This window comes from Palaemon carinicauda, chromosome 44 (assembly GCF_036898095.1).
Source record: "Palaemon carinicauda isolate YSFRI2023 chromosome 44, ASM3689809v2, whole genome shotgun sequence".
NCBI classification, from domain to species: domain Eukaryota; kingdom Metazoa; phylum Arthropoda; class Malacostraca; order Decapoda; family Palaemonidae; genus Palaemon; species Palaemon carinicauda.
The window spans coordinates 43,659,991-43,675,971 of record NC_090768.1 but is presented as its reverse complement, the minus strand read 5'-3'; the positions used below and the strand labels follow the sequence as shown (position 1 = coordinate 43,675,971).

Sequence of the window (15,981 nt, the reverse complement as noted above, 5' to 3'; positions counted from 1 at the left end):
GGTTTCTTCTCTTCTTTGTCTCTTCTTTGGAGGAGAAACAGGCTTTGATGTAGCAGCTTTCTTTTCTTTTGTGAAAAACTGGTCTATTGTTAATTGTTTCTTCCTCCTCTGCAGTATTCTTCGAAAATGATACATGACACTATCATTAAACATATGCACTGCCCGGTTTGCTACTGCAATTTCTGGGTGGTATTTTTCAGCAAAAGCCTGCACATCTGCCCACTTGGAACAAATTTCATTGATGAGAGAACTTGGAACATCCTCCCTTACCTCATCCTCTTCTGAAGATTCCTGCTCCACAATCAGATCCTGCTGCTGTTGTTGTTGCAGGTGCAACAATTCCTCCACAGTCAACTCGGTAGAATGGCTTTCTACAAGCTCATCAATATCATCCTTGTCGACCTCAAGCCCCAAACTCCTGCCCATGACAACAATTTCCTCAACGACATCAGTGTCATCAGAAATTACAGGGGTAGCAGTGCTTGGACCCGCCTCTGGTTGGAAACCTTCAAACTCCCTCTCTGTGACACATGATGGCCACAGCTTACGCCAGGCAGAGTTCAATGTCCTATAGGTCACACCTCGCCAAGCTTGGTCAATCATGTTAACAGAGTTGAGGATGCTGAAGTGTTCCTTCCAGAATTCCTTTAGGGTCAACTTCGTGTCACTGGTCACTTCAAAACACTTTCTGAAAAGGGCCTTGGTATAGAGTTTTTTGAAGTTTGAAATGACCTGTTGGTCCATGGGCTGGAGTATGGGAGTAGTATTGGGGGGCAAGAATTTGATTTTGATAAAGCTGTATTCTTCTTTCAAGTCATCCTCGAGACCTGGAGGATGTGCAGGAGCATTGTCCATAACCAGAAGACATTTCATTGGCAAGCTCTTTTCAATGAGGTAAGCCTTAACCTGGGGGGCAAACACTTCGTTTATCCACTCAGTAAAGAATTGTCTTGTGACCCAAGATTTAGTGTTCGAGCGCCACATAACTGGTAGTGCACTTTTACAAATATTATTTCGTTTGAACACCCGGGGGTTGTCCGAGTGGTACACTAACAAGGGTTTGATCTTGCAATCGCCACTTGCATTTGCACACAGCAACAATGTTAGCCTATCTTTCATTGGCTTGTGACCTGGCATCTTCGTCTCGTCCTTGGTAATGTACGTATTGGCTGGCATTTTCTTCCAAAATAACCCAGTCTCATCACAATTAAAGACTTGTTGTGCGATCAAATTTTGTTCATTTATGTACCGATCGAATTCCCCCACGTATTTATCGGCTGCAATTTGATCCGAACTAGCTGCCTCCCCATGCCTAGTAACACGATGAATACCTGTTCTATTACGAAACTTTTCAAACCAACCCCTGCTCGCTTTAAATGTAAATGAATCACTTTCACTGGTACTCGGACTTTTCTTCACTAATTCTTCATAGATATGCAACGCTTTTTCACAAATGAACGCTTCACTAACACTTTCCCCGGCCAACTGTTTTTCTTTAATAAATATTAAAAGCAACTTTTCCATCTCCTCAATCACTTGTGGCCTTTGCTTAGTTACCGCCGTAACTCCCGTTGCAACATTCGCCTTCTTAATCATTTCTTTATGCTTTAAAAACGTAGAAATGGTCGACTTCGCCATTCCGTATTCTACCGCTAAATCGGACACTCGTACACCATTCTCATATTTCGCTATAATTTCCTTCTTCAACTCGATCGTTGTTCGCACTGTTTTCCTCTTCTCCTTCCCCTTAACACTCATTACTTTCTTGGGACTCATTATGAAAGCTAAAAAAGCAATTAAAAGCACTGAAAATCACTAAATCACAACGAATGCTGATCGCGCGTTGTCTGAGTGACGCTCTCGAGAGAACTGATGCTTCCCGAACAAGCGAGAGTGGCCGAGATGGCGCGATCATCACAAAGCCCATGCGGTCGTCACGTGTTCGGCTGGTCGAGTACCGAATTTTTGGTCGAGCACCGCAGCAAAAATTTCTCGAAAATTTTGGTCGAACTCCGAATTGTTCGAGTATAGAGTCGTTCGACTACCGAGGTATCACTGTATATTGAGTATAAGAAAAGTAAGTGATTAAGTAAAGACAAAACAAATAATGGCTGCCATGCAAGGACGAAGACAGGCATGACCGTACATCGTCCGAGCCAAAAGTGAAGTGAGACATTTCACCGGTGTGTGAGGGGGGGAGGGGTAGCAAGCTACCCCTCCCCCCTACCCCTGCTAACTAGCGCGGGGGTAGTAAACCCTCGTTAAAATCTAATGGCTCGTCAATTTCAGCTACGCCGAAAGTAAACCCTATGTAAATAGCGTGGTTTGTATTTCGGTTACGGAACAGATATATTTTACAAACTAATTTTGCTCATAATATGAGAGAGCTGCATTTGGTGGATGTCAATATTTTTCCAGTCCAATAACAGCAGTCTTGAGGGCAAAACAATTTATAGCTACCAAGCAAATAGCGCGTGGAATCTTTGAAATGTAAAACCAAAGAAGGAACTCTCATCAGTAGCAATTGACAAGACACCTGGAAAGCCTTGACCATCTTGATCCCTTAACCATAATAAAAATTTTCTTAAACACAAGAAAATAATAAGAATTTCATTCCAATGTAAAGGAAAACTTACCATTAGTATTCCTTTCCACAGCAAATGTATGAGACGCTGTTTGCAGTACCTTGATTTTTATCGAAGCCAACCACTGTTCATATCCAGGTACCAGAAAATTTTCTTCGGAAACCAAAGCTTTCTCCCTGTCAGAAATATCAACAAAATCCTTCAAAAGCTTTTATCAAACCAATCACTGCAAACAAGCAATTTCACTATAATTAACTTTTAATGATAATTCATCAAAATCTCAAGAACATTTTTGCAAAACTTTAGAGCTAAATAAATGTTCTTATTCAATAATAGTTAAAGGACCTAACATTCAAGTTCTTAAAAAATGAGTTTTAGATCTTAATATTTAGTGGTAAATCTCAAAAGTCTTAAGAGCACACAAAATTAGCTCTACAACCCTCAAACAAGCAAGTATAATTCAACAGCAACATTCAAAATTAATACGATGCAAATAGAAGTATAGAAGTATATCCACAACTATAGCAACATCTAATGGAGCGAGAATAAATTTACCTTGATTTTCTTTAAGAACAGCACATACAACAGTAAAGTAATCTTTTCTCTTACGAAAGAATTATGCTCTTCTAAAATCAAAAGCCTATCATAAATCTTGAATGGGTCAGGAAAGCAAAGTGCAGAATTTCACAATAATTTACTGTACCATTCTTCATAAGTTCTCTTTCTCATCTGGACATAAATTTGTATCTTGAACAATAATAAAATCAAGTTTCTGAGTGCTTTAAGTGTGTACTGTATGCATACTGTACAATTAACTGTAGGATAGGTAAAAAGCATTCACTTGAAAGCTGATTCATCTTTTGAAAGTTATTCTTTGAGCATTAGGATATTTGAAAAGTATGTCATATAAGTTTACAAAACTAATAAGTAATCAACAGTCATGTAATAACATATAAAAAAAGAGTTCTATTTAACATATAACATATCTATTGAAAATAGAAGACAATCCATATTTTGTCAATAACTAAAAAGTGTACAAGCTTTCAATTGTCTTAAAAAAGATTTTACTCAATAATCAAGGTTAATTCATAGAAACTGGCCTTACCTTACACATGTATGAAGCCATTGGATGGATAAAATTTTCAAATCAATGGATTTCGAAAGTGCAGGGTACAACCTTACCAACTGATTTATATCCTTCAGTTCAGTAACAATATGGCTTACTCTGTAATTAAAATTAATTTCTTCAGCATATGAGAGAGAGAGAGAGAGAGAGAGAGAGAGAGAGAGAGAGAGAGAGAGAGAGAGAGAGGAGAGAGAGAGAGAGAGAGAGAGAGAGAGAGAGAGAGAGAGAGAGAGAGAGAGTAATATCAGTGGTGTTTAGGAAATGTTTGCTCTAACATCTTTCAATGTGACTGGCAGCTTTCTGCAGCCATCCTTAGTTCCTGCAAGATTCATAAGAATATTTCTAAAATATTTATAGTTTTAGGTTACAGTTACTCAGCTAACACATTCTACTTCTCCACGGGTAGGTGGGAGAGAGACAGCAAAACTGTCAAAGTGCATGTTATTCAATGCAGGATATACAGAGAACCAGGATAGTTTAAAGTGGTAAACTCAAATACACATGTAATGCAGAATGAACCTTTTGAATACAGAAATGTCATAAAATTCAAATTAACCCTTTTACCCCTAGGCTATTTGGAAATTTCCAACCCTTAACCCCCAAGGGGTTATTTTTTTCCCAGCACATTTTGCAGTATATTTCTTTAAATTGCTCTAACAGCCTTAATTTTTATCATAGAGAGGTCAGGTTGGTCTCATTCTCTTGGAAAATGCCTGAATTTTCTCAAAAAATTATCAAAAATATTAAAAAAAATATTTTTATAGCATTTTTTTGCAAGGACATACCGGTACGTCCATGGGGGTAAAGGGGTGGCTTTTGTGAAACGTACAAGTACATCCTTTGGGGGTAAAAGGGTTAAGTAATAACTAATATAAACAAAAGACCAATATAAGAATTACTAGGTTGTAAAATTAAAAAAAAACACTCCTAGGAAGCATTAATGCATGATCCTAACCAATAAATCTTTACCAAATCACCTGCCTTAGTAAACGTCAAAACCTCAAGTTCACCCTAACCCAACCTACAATGCTGTCATTACTAAATGCCTCCAACCATATCAATTACTTAAACTGACCAAAGGCATTGTGCCCTGACACATCATTCATAGCTATTTTAGACCAGTACAAGGGTAAAGTTAAACATCCTATATAGCCTTGCCTTCATAGCTTCAGGAGATCAATATGTATTTGCAAAATGGATCATCACTTTTGGCTGAATATCCTAAAATGTACAATGTTGCCATTTGTTCAAAATAGATCTAACACTACTGTAGCCATTCAGGTTTAAGGCTACTGGACTAACTAGGATATACATTCACCCATGCACCAGCAAGAGATAGCTGAAGTTCATTGAGTAGGAACATGGTGTCCTGAGTTAATTAAAGTGGTGGCTAGGTTTTCTGATAGTTACGGATGGAAAAAGCTTTTAGCTAAAAGACAGGTGTTTCCTATATAAAAGCGTCCGTTTTCTTCGAAAATGGCACTTATTTTCACTACAAACACTTAATTATCTAAGAAATAATAATTAATGTGGTTAGTGTACGCAACTCAGCAATGTACTGCATGCCAGTACATAGGAGCTTAATGTTTTTCTTTTTCCGCGAGCGAAGCCAGCGCACAGAGGAGCAAAACCCATTAGATTTCTAAAAAATATCCCCATTCTTAGACGGTCTAAGAGGTTTTCGGTTTATCTGCTGTTGAAATGAAGGTCAAATTCAGTGAAAGCACATTATTTAACACACAAACACCTATTTTTTTCTGTTTAAAAGGTTGTTCCAACCGTAACTTTAATTTAACCCATAGCTAAATGTCCTCGAAATATGAGGACAATGTTACAGGGAATGAGAAACTTACATCAGTAATAGATTACTGGTAACGGTGCTCGGGTAAATATTTCACCTATAGGGGTAGGTCGATATACGTTGGGTTACGGTAACTCAATTTCTGTCAACAAAAATTACCTATCACTAAAGACTTCTTGACAGTCAAAACCATTTCTGAAGGCGAAACCTGTGATCAGTTCATAGCGTTTACTTTGAATTCCCTCCGGAACTATAAATATAGCAGCACTGATAAAACTAGAGTTACTGGAGTCCTTGCAACATGTTGCACCAGAGTTGGCTCTTGCAAAATCGATTTCTTTATTCCTATATGGTTGTCTGTCTTCTTTACACGGTAATTTTCTTGGTATATTTTCTTCCTTATTCTCATCTTGATTTTCGAATGACACATTGCCTTCTGTCTTCAGTTTCTTAGCAAATTGAGACATTTTTCTGTGTTCTGCAACATGGATTTGTTTACAATATCGCGGCCAAGTTGTGTACAGGGTTGCCAGATTTTCTAAATGAGAAAAGGCCAACTTATAATCAACCACAGCTTTAAAAGGCCAGTCCATTATTAGAAAAAGGCCAAAAATATAGTATTTAAAGCCCACCTTTTTTATGATATTACTAAAGGCTAACTAATTTCTTAAAAAGGAAAAATTTGAAATTTTTTGGCCTAAAAAAAGGCCAAACTGGCCTTTCAAGTCTTTTGTATTGAAATATGATTGATCATTGATATTATATCATAGAAATTATAAATTTATATTTATATTTATTTAATTACATAATTTTTTAGTTAAAACTGGATATCTGTATATCACAATAAAACTTATTATAGTAACTTTTGTTTATTTTAGCATGTGGTTAATACAGAAGACATGAATCTAGTTGTTTACATCACAACAAAGTTCTTGAACTTTAAGTGATAAGTTTTTCGTTATGTGTGGAAAAGGTTAGAATTAATTGAAATTTAATCATAAAAGCAAAATAAATTGTAGAATATGATTTTGTTGATAATTCTGAATATGCAGTAGAAATTTAATGACAAGTAACCCCAAATAAGAGAAATATCGCTAAAAGAAAAAAAAACACGTGAAATGGTTCAGAATGAGTTCCCAAACTGTAGTGTAGTATAGTAACTTGCACAGTTAAGAACGTAAAAACAAGGGTAAAATACTCTGATATAGTAGAATAACTACAAAAAGGACCTTTAAACCACTGTTCACTGTATGTGGTCGAAGTTATTGACTCCTGAAAGAGTTCTATAATGTCAAATTTCCATCTGGTCCCAAGTCTTCGATTTTACTGTAACGGCATATCCTTGATAAACTAGCGCAAACTTCAAGTATTAATTGATATGCTAATAATGCTGATTTGCTTTACAAATAATCCTTATGCCGAGTGTTAATTGCTTTTGCAGTACATACAAATCTCCCCAACGAGCGAGTCGATTAATTCTGGATTAACGTATAATTTGCAGTTTTTTTTCGCAATATACTTATAGTGATGTCGTAAAGTGCAGTGTTCTCTACTCTCCCATGATACAGCTGTTTAATTTTGTATGAAGCTCAGTTCTGAAAGACTCATTTCACCTTAAAGGGGGCTTTCATATAATTCGCCTACCTTTAGCAGATTTTGAGGAGCTTGGTGTTCTCCGAAGATATCCAAGGTAAGTCATGATGTAATTTAATTTTCCCGTGTTTGATAGACCAGCTATTCTAATCATTACTTAGCTGTTTGATGGTTATAGATTATTGACGTAATTAATTCGTTCTGTTTTATTCCTAGGCCAAGTTTGAAGAAATCCACTTGGTTGATTCAGAAATGTAATGTACCCCTCTCCCAGTATCACCATTGATCAAAAATATATGTTCTTTTATCAATTTTACCTCAAGTGAATATTGGTTCTATCTCAAGTAAAGGTCTTATTTGTACAATAAATCACCACTCAACGCAGTCTTTTAACTTTTTCAGTTAGAAGGCTTAAGAAAAATGAACGTCCAAAGCTCTTAATGTATAATTAATCTTTCATGGGTTTAATTCGATGAAGTCAGTCTAATCCTCATAAAATCTTCAAATTGAGAGCACAAATGCGTAATTTACTTATGAGAGTTTGTTAGAATAATTACAAGGTAGATTTGATTGAATATTACCAGGCAGTTTGATAAAGTTCCTGTAGTATAAATCTAGTATTTGTTCATCTCATGCCTCGTCGAGAGTTTGTTCGGATAATTAAAAGGTCGATTTAATTAAATATTACAAGGCAATTGAATAAAGTTTCTGTAATATAAATCTACCATTTGTTCGTTCCCTGCCTCGTAATTTGTACGATTTATAGAAACATAGCCTTTGTGAAATGATAAATTTGGAAATATTTAGCTATACTGTCCTCGGTGAAACTTTATCCGACTTTGCTTTAACAATAACAACAATAATAATCGGCTATTTACTTATTTTTAAGAGTTTAAGGGCTGTTTTCCTCGTCCTGTCTCATATGGAAAAGCCCTGTGTCCTGTAGGACTTATAAAATTTGTTCTTTGTAGGCTACACATTAAACCTAATTGTTAAAATCCACGGTATTATAATTCCGGAATAGGAAAGTATTAAACTTCTTGAAAATTAGTTGTGCAACACCGTTATTTCACTTTCTATGGATACGCGGTGCAATGTAGACATTCTTCAAAGGTCTATGCAACGCCCACTTTTTAGCTTGATACGCTACCCTTCGAACCGTTTGACAAGCAGGTTCGACAACCCGGTTCGACGAACCGTTAACCGTGCAAACTCCCCTTAAGGGTTACTGTACTTTTAAGAGTAGATTTTCTCTCTAAATAACATTTCTTAAGGAATTTGAAAGTTGATAGAGTATTGTCCAGTCACTTTAAACAGATGCTTTAATTACCCAAACATTTTATATAAAGTCTCAGATATTTGTATGATTTTTTTTTTCATTTGTACCAGTCAGTAACGAACGACCTCTCCGCGGTAGACACTAGTTTCTTTACTTTTCGCTCACCTCGAAGACTAACGGTTGTGGCTACTCCAAGTAGACCCATTGTCACTCATTGTGTGATTTTGATTACTTTACCTATTATACCCAATATTTGCTTTCTGTTTCCGTAACATTATAAAAACAAAGAGGGGAACGGCAATATGATTTAACGAAGAAAAGTAAGAATAGGTTTTGCATTACATAAGAATGGACCTCAAACAGTTCATTGTTATATACAATACATCTTTATATAATTTCGTTTGAACGTGTTTTACAAATGAATTTTTTAATAATCTAAATAAAAAGCAATAAACGGTGTCCAGTAATAATTCAATCGAACAATATTACATAACTGTGCATGAACAAAGCTTTCTCTGTCCTCGTTTCCGTTAGAACAATATGCACTGTACGTAGCTTTCTGGAAATCTCCTGAACGAATTTGTTCTCTGTATTTGCTTCAGCTATAAGAATTGAGACGACTAACACCCTCCTCCTGGCACCAGTCATGCTCAGCAAGATGTAAAGATAACCGAATAATCTCGATGAGGAAATTTATGGACGGATTCTTAGAAAAAGCGAAAGAAAAGTTTTGTATAAATTTCCCTTGGCACATATGTATACCCGAACGTATACACACGCGCACTCACACACACACACACACACACACACACACACACACATATATATATATATATATATATATATATATATATATATATATATATATATATATATATATATATATATATATATATATATATATATACGGCAATATGTGCATGTATGTGTGCGTATGTTAATACACACATATACCGTATAGTAGGCCTATATGTGTAAATAGCACATATTTATATTTCTAATGCATATAAATTACCTTTTAAAAAGTCTAATTATAATATTAAAATTAATCTTCAATGTTGTTAAACCTTAATAGTCATCCTCTTTTTGAACATTGGAATTATTATGATTTCAATGCATTCGAAATTTTGACTCATGCTTATTGTTTGAAGACGATCTCATTAATCAGACATCTACGTATTATTCCACGTGACCTTTATTTTGTTCCCTTTTATTAGAGCGAGGTAGTTTCTCTCTCTCTCTCTCTCTCTCTCTCTCTCTCTCTCTCTCTCTCTCTCTCTCTCTCTCTCTCTCTCTCTCTCTCTCATGCACACCTGCAAATGGATAAACGTAAATACACACGGTCACATTAATTCAAATATCTCTCTCTCTCTCTCTCTCTCTCTCTCTCTCTCTCTCTCTCTCTCTCTCTCTCTCTCTCTCTCATGCACATCTACAAATGGATAACCGCACATACGCACGTCCACATTAGTAAAGATCATATAAATAGCGAACTGAGGGCACACAACAGAGAGACTTTTCTCTCATTTTGATTAAAAAGAATCATTCCTGGACCAGTCTGGTTCATACCGGACCGCCTCATCACGGGTCTTCGTTCTCTTGTTGCGTCTGAATATATAATCTGGTCAAGGATCCTGATGAACTCAAGAAGACTTCAGTGTTATATGATAGATAGAAATAGATTTTGCTATATTAAAGAGGACTATGAAGCATGAAATAGGAGATGGTGAATGGCGAAGTATTGATTTTAAAAGCTCAATATACAGACGACTGGCGAAATGTAACCGAGGCCCTTTGCGTTAATAGGCGTAGGAGTAGATGATGATGATGATGTTAAGGAAAATAGGTTAAATGCACTAGGTTGTTTTCCTTATTGTGGTCTATTGGAAATGTCCTTGCTTCGTGACCTGCCGGACTGGGGTTCGAGTCTTGCTTAAGCTCGATAGTTTCTTGTAGTGTGTGTAAGCTCATCCTTGTGGGCTAAGGGTGGGGTGTTTGGGGGAGCCTATAGGTCATCAACAGCCATTTCCTGGCCCTCCTTGGTCCTAGCATGGGTGGAGAGAGGGTTTGGGCGCTGATATGTATATATGATCAGTCTGTAAGGTAATGTCACTGCCCCTTGCCTCTGCCATTCATGAGTGGACTTTAAACCTTTCATGCTTGTAGCATTAGACTGTCACAACAAGGTTGTAGCTTAACTTGTAATAAGGATGAAATTATAGTAATAACTAGAGGGCCACTCAATTGAGCGCAGACCTCCGCTGTGACAGCTTATTTCTCGACCTTTTTCTCAGCCTTGACCTTCACCTTTGACCTTAACATGTATTAATTGGCGTGGATTTCCATACACTCAGATATGAACCAAGTTTGAAGTTTGTGGCAACTATGTCCAAACTTATGGCTTATTACGTGAATTGGACAATTTACTAGACCATGACCTTGACCTTTGACTCTGACTTGCCAAAATTTATTCATTTCCAGCTTTTTGCATAACAGTTGATCCCTGCAAGTTTCATTACTCTACGATGAAAATTGTGGCCAGGAAGCTGTTCACAAACAAACAAACACACAAACAGGGAGTAAAACTTAACCTCCCTCTAACTTCGTCGGCGGAGGTAATGATGGGTCATCATTACCTCCGCTGGGTTTAAACTTTGATGATAATTATCTTATTTTGGGGTAATTTGCATGACTTCAAAGTAATTTTTTAAAGCTATTGATATTTTTAAGGTAATTTCGGTTTTAATAGCTTCAAATTTAAGGAAATTTGAAAAGTTTTAGGGTAATCTAATGTAAAAAGCAGCAGCATGCTCAAGTTTAAACTCTTGAGTCCAAAGATGTAACAAAGGATTTGTCAAAGTCACCTTTGCCCTCTGTCCTCCTTTGTAAAGAATTCCTTGTTTCCGGCCATTCACCCCTGACTGTGTACCTTATTCCCCAGATCTAGAGACTGTTTTATTACTAGATTAATGTAGGTAACTCGTTCGACCAAATATTTAAGAGAATCTAATACAGGTAAAAAGACTCGTTTCAAGAATTTTTTTTATTAGGTAAGCGATATGGACATCTCCCTATATAATAAAGAGCTTTATACACACACACACACACACACACATACATACATACATATATATATATATATATATATATATATATATATATATATATATATATATATATATATATAAATAAATATATATATATATATAAATATATATATATATATATATATATATATATATATATATATATATATATATATATATATATATACATACATATATACATATATATATGTATATATATACATATATAAAATATATATATATATATATATATATATATATATATATATATATATATGTGTATATATATGCATATATGTATATATATATATATATATATATATATATATATATGTATATATATATATATATATATATATATATATATATATATATATATATATATATATGTATGTATGTATATTCTGTTACGCCAACTCTTCCCATCCCTAGGGTATGGTGAGAGTTGGGTGCGTATACGCATTTTTTGCATATTTATCTAAATAATTTGTTGTCATCTTTAACGGATTGCGTACACTAGTATTTTGATATTTAATATATATATATATATATATATATATATATATATATATATATATATATATATATGTATATATATATATATATGTATATATATATATATATATATATATATATATATATATATATACACATATAGGTATGTATGTATAGATATATATACAGTAGGGTTAGCCTCTTAAGACATTAAGCTGTCCATAACCTCTACCTCCCATGAGCGGCTTTAAAATAATTTAGTATCTTGTTCACGATTTAAGGTCACCCGAATATATTATTATAACAAGAAGACAATACGCATTCCATGCTTGGCCTCATTTTTGAAGAACTAATTAAATCAGGGTACAAAGATGAAACCATTTTGATCCTGCGCCAATATGGTGAACCAAGGGATTTGCCAGGCAGAGAAGAGAACTGGTGGTTTAGGTCGTCCGCATTAATTAGCGCGAATTTGTGTCAGATTCTTGGATCATTTAAGAAAGGAAAATGCGAATATTTGCTTATTTTAAGATTGATTTTAAGATTGAATTTTAAGATTGAAAAAAAAATAAAAAAGCTACTGGGCCAGGTATAAACTTTCAAAGGTAGATTTGGGTGAAATCTGTTATTATTATTATTATTATTATTATTATTATTATTATTATTATTATTATTATTATTACTTGCTAAGTTACAACCCTAGTTGGAAAAGCAAGATGCTATAAGCCAAGGGGCTCCAACAAGGAAAATAGCGCAGTGAGGAAAGGAAACAAGGGAAAATAAAATATTTTAAGAAAAGTAACAACATCAAAATAAACATTTCCTATATAAACTATAAAAACTTGAACAAAACAAGAGGAAGAGAAATAAGATAGAATAGTGTGCCCAAGCGTACCCTCAAGCAAGAAAACTCTAACATAAGACAGCTGATATTGAAAACCTGAGGGAAACCAGTATTGAAGCACAGATAGAATATGACTATCTTTTTATTAAATCCAAAAATGACATTTGAATGTTTATTAAAATGTATTTAATCGGGAAATTCAAGGCTTAACAACCAACTTCCGGTGGAGGAAGTTTTGCAAGACTAAAGTATTTTGCTTAATTTTATATTGCCACTCTCATATTAATTTCTAATACCTTCATCTTACTTTTCCAGATCCATCCATAAAAAGAATATACACATATGCATACATTTATGTATATATACATACATAAATGTTATATATATATATATATATATATATATATATATATATATATATATATATATATATATATATATATATATATATATATATATACACACACAAACACAAACTTGAAAATAAAAAACTAAGTGTATTCTCATTTATTATTCCAATTTTGAGATACAGTAAAATCTCCTCCATAATTGATACTAAACCATTATTTCATATGTATACTGTCAATATACATGTGTATATACACACATACAACTGGACATGAATATATTGTTCTACAAAGATCAAATTATCAACAGGGTCAATGACCCTATACCCGGGCACTGTCGTTTGATTGATTGAAGTAGATATCTTAGATCTTTATAAATAGAAATGAACTGAAATAACACGAACCTTATCAAAATCATAAAGCAGAATTGAGTGAGGAGACGTTCAATGATTTGGCTGTAGGATCACAAATACATCATAGCAGGTGAAATGGTGAGGAAAGTTTTACTCTCTCTCCTTCTTTTTACTCTCTCTCCTTCTTTCTCTATGTGAATCTGGGTCATCTGGGTTAAGGGAACTCAGCGTCACAGATAAAAAAGTTCAACCTACAAGTGGGTAGAGGAAAGCCGGGAAGGCGTGTCCTGTATCATGGGACAAGTTTTTCTAATTTTTTTTTTCTTTTTGCTGTTCGTTAAGAGGGCAATGCTCTGATCTTTTTATGTGATGCTTTTTACTTTTGTTTTACATGATTTTCTTGCTTTTTTTTCGTTTTTATTTTTTAAACGTATAAACATAAGATTACGCACATTGTTAAAAAAAAAACTAATTTAAATTTAAAATCTCCGCAAAAATACACTGTTCTCAGCCGTCTTTCAGTAAATACAGAATACCGTGATTTTTACCCTACTTTTACGGGTTGGTGGCCGTAATATCACTCTTTTACGTCAATTATTCGTTTGTAAAACGGTAAATGCCAGGCAGCATTTATTCCAGGATTTTTACCGTTTTTTTACGGCAAATTCTGAAGTGTATTGAAATCAATTTCATAATGTTTCTTTGTCTTATACTTTATAACAGTACAGGTACAGGTTTTATAACTCTAGATGTAGAACCAGCTTTTTTATTTTTATTTTATACGATTTTCTTGTTGTTTTTTATTTGTTCCATATTTCGTTGTTATTACTTAAATTCATGAACATAAGATTAGGTATAGAAATAGATTTAATGATATTCCTCTGTTCTTATTGTACTTTCCAACAATACAGGTACAGGTTATATAACTAGCTGTAGAACCAGAAATAAAACAGGAGAGAGAGAGCCTCATATCTGTATCTGAAGCCAATGCTGATTCATTATAGATATAGGTTGGATTGCTTTGTTCACTCCCCCCTTAGAAAGCTGCCACGGTATGTGACCTAGGTACGAAAGTAGATAAAGAGCCCTGAATAATTTGGGGGGTTTTATGGCATTCGGGGAGTCGATATACGGAGCCGACAGCAACAACAAAGAAACCGAGTTTCACTAAAACAACTTTCTTCCTTTTCCCCTTCAACCCTCCACCCGCCTCTTGCTATAATTTGGCTTCCACCCAACCCCTATCCATGTTGGCTGGGGATTATGCGTTTTGGTCCCTGCTTCGGTTTGTTTGTTTATTATTCGGGCGTTTTATCCTCTTTAAGGATTGTGATGGCCAATGTGGTAACATCCCTGACTGGTGAACGCCAGATTGGGATTCGAGTCCCGCTCAAACTCATTAGTTTTTTTGGTTACTGCAGCATTACCATCCTTGTGAGCTAAGGGTGGGGGGGGATTTTGGGAGCCTATAGATCTATCTGCTGAGTCATTATGTATATATATATATATATATATATATATATATATATATATATATATATATATATATATATATATATATATATATGGTCATCATCAGCCGTTACTAGTCAGACATGTCCTTCTACTTGCGTCTGTTTATGGTCTTTCTATTCAAGTCCACACCTGCAGACTTTCTTAGTTCGTCAAATCATCGTATTCTCTCTCTCTCTCTCTCTCTCTCTCTCTCTCTCTCTCTCTCTCTCTCTCTCTCTCTCTCTCTCTCTCTCACTCAAATTGAATTGTCCCCCGACACTAGTGTACATTAGAAATTGATCAAAGTGACAAACGACTTACGAATTTGACAGTAGAAATCTCATATATATGGGCAAAGGCGCATTCACACACTGAATAAAAGATTTTAATTCTAACTTTTTTAAGTGACATTTTCAGTTACTCAATATCTATGTTAGATTTTAGGAGAATTTTGACATCATGAAATTCCTTTATGACGCGCATTTAGATCACTACCAGGCGTTGAAATCTCTTTTTAGGACAAAGGGCTAAAAGAGAAATCACCTTTTTGTATAGTCTACTTTTCAGCGGAGAACTTATGAATATCTTTCTCTCTCTCTCTCTCTCTCTCTCTCTCTCTCTCTCTCTCTCTCTCTCTCTCTCTCATTTTAAAGTTACGCCTTAAACAAACATTGAAATAATCGTTAGGATTTTTATATTGGAAGCGCTCGAAGACTAACCTTGAGAGAGTACATCAGACATTAGATTAAGAAATGAGGAATGTTACAATTTAAGGGATATCATTTCAAATACTTAGAATGCTAATAGGCAACTTAGATATATAGATAGATAGATAGAGAGAGAGAGATAATTAAACAGATAGATGGATAGATGATGTCGTAGAGAAGATGGTTGGGCTTCACATAGTACTTGAAATTTTCCTTGTGTTTTATTGTATCGGATCATCACGTGTTCCTGTGAGTTTTATGTATATATATA

The 15,981-nt window shown here is 34.7% G+C and overlaps 1 protein-coding gene across 2 annotated transcripts in view; it reads right to left on the bottom strand.

Annotated features, from left to right (window-relative positions):
• Nucleotides 1-6,015, bottom strand: part of LOC137634097 (DNA-directed DNA/RNA polymerase mu-like) — a 51,783-nt gene extending 45,768 nt beyond the window's left edge. For both annotated transcript variants that reach the window (XM_068366322.1, XM_068366321.1), the window contains exons 1-3: nucleotides 5,672-6,015; nucleotides 3,691-3,810; nucleotides 2,637-2,761 (exon numbers count right to left, since the gene is read on the bottom strand). In XM_068366322.1, coding sequence (XP_068222423.1) covers nucleotides 2,637-2,761; nucleotides 3,691-3,810; nucleotides 5,672-5,979 — 553 coding nt within the window. In that variant the 5' untranslated portion in view covers nucleotides 5,980-6,015. The remainder of the gene's footprint in view (nucleotides 1-2,636; nucleotides 2,762-3,690; nucleotides 3,811-5,671) is intronic.
• Nucleotides 6,016-15,981: the final 9,966 nt, after the last annotated feature.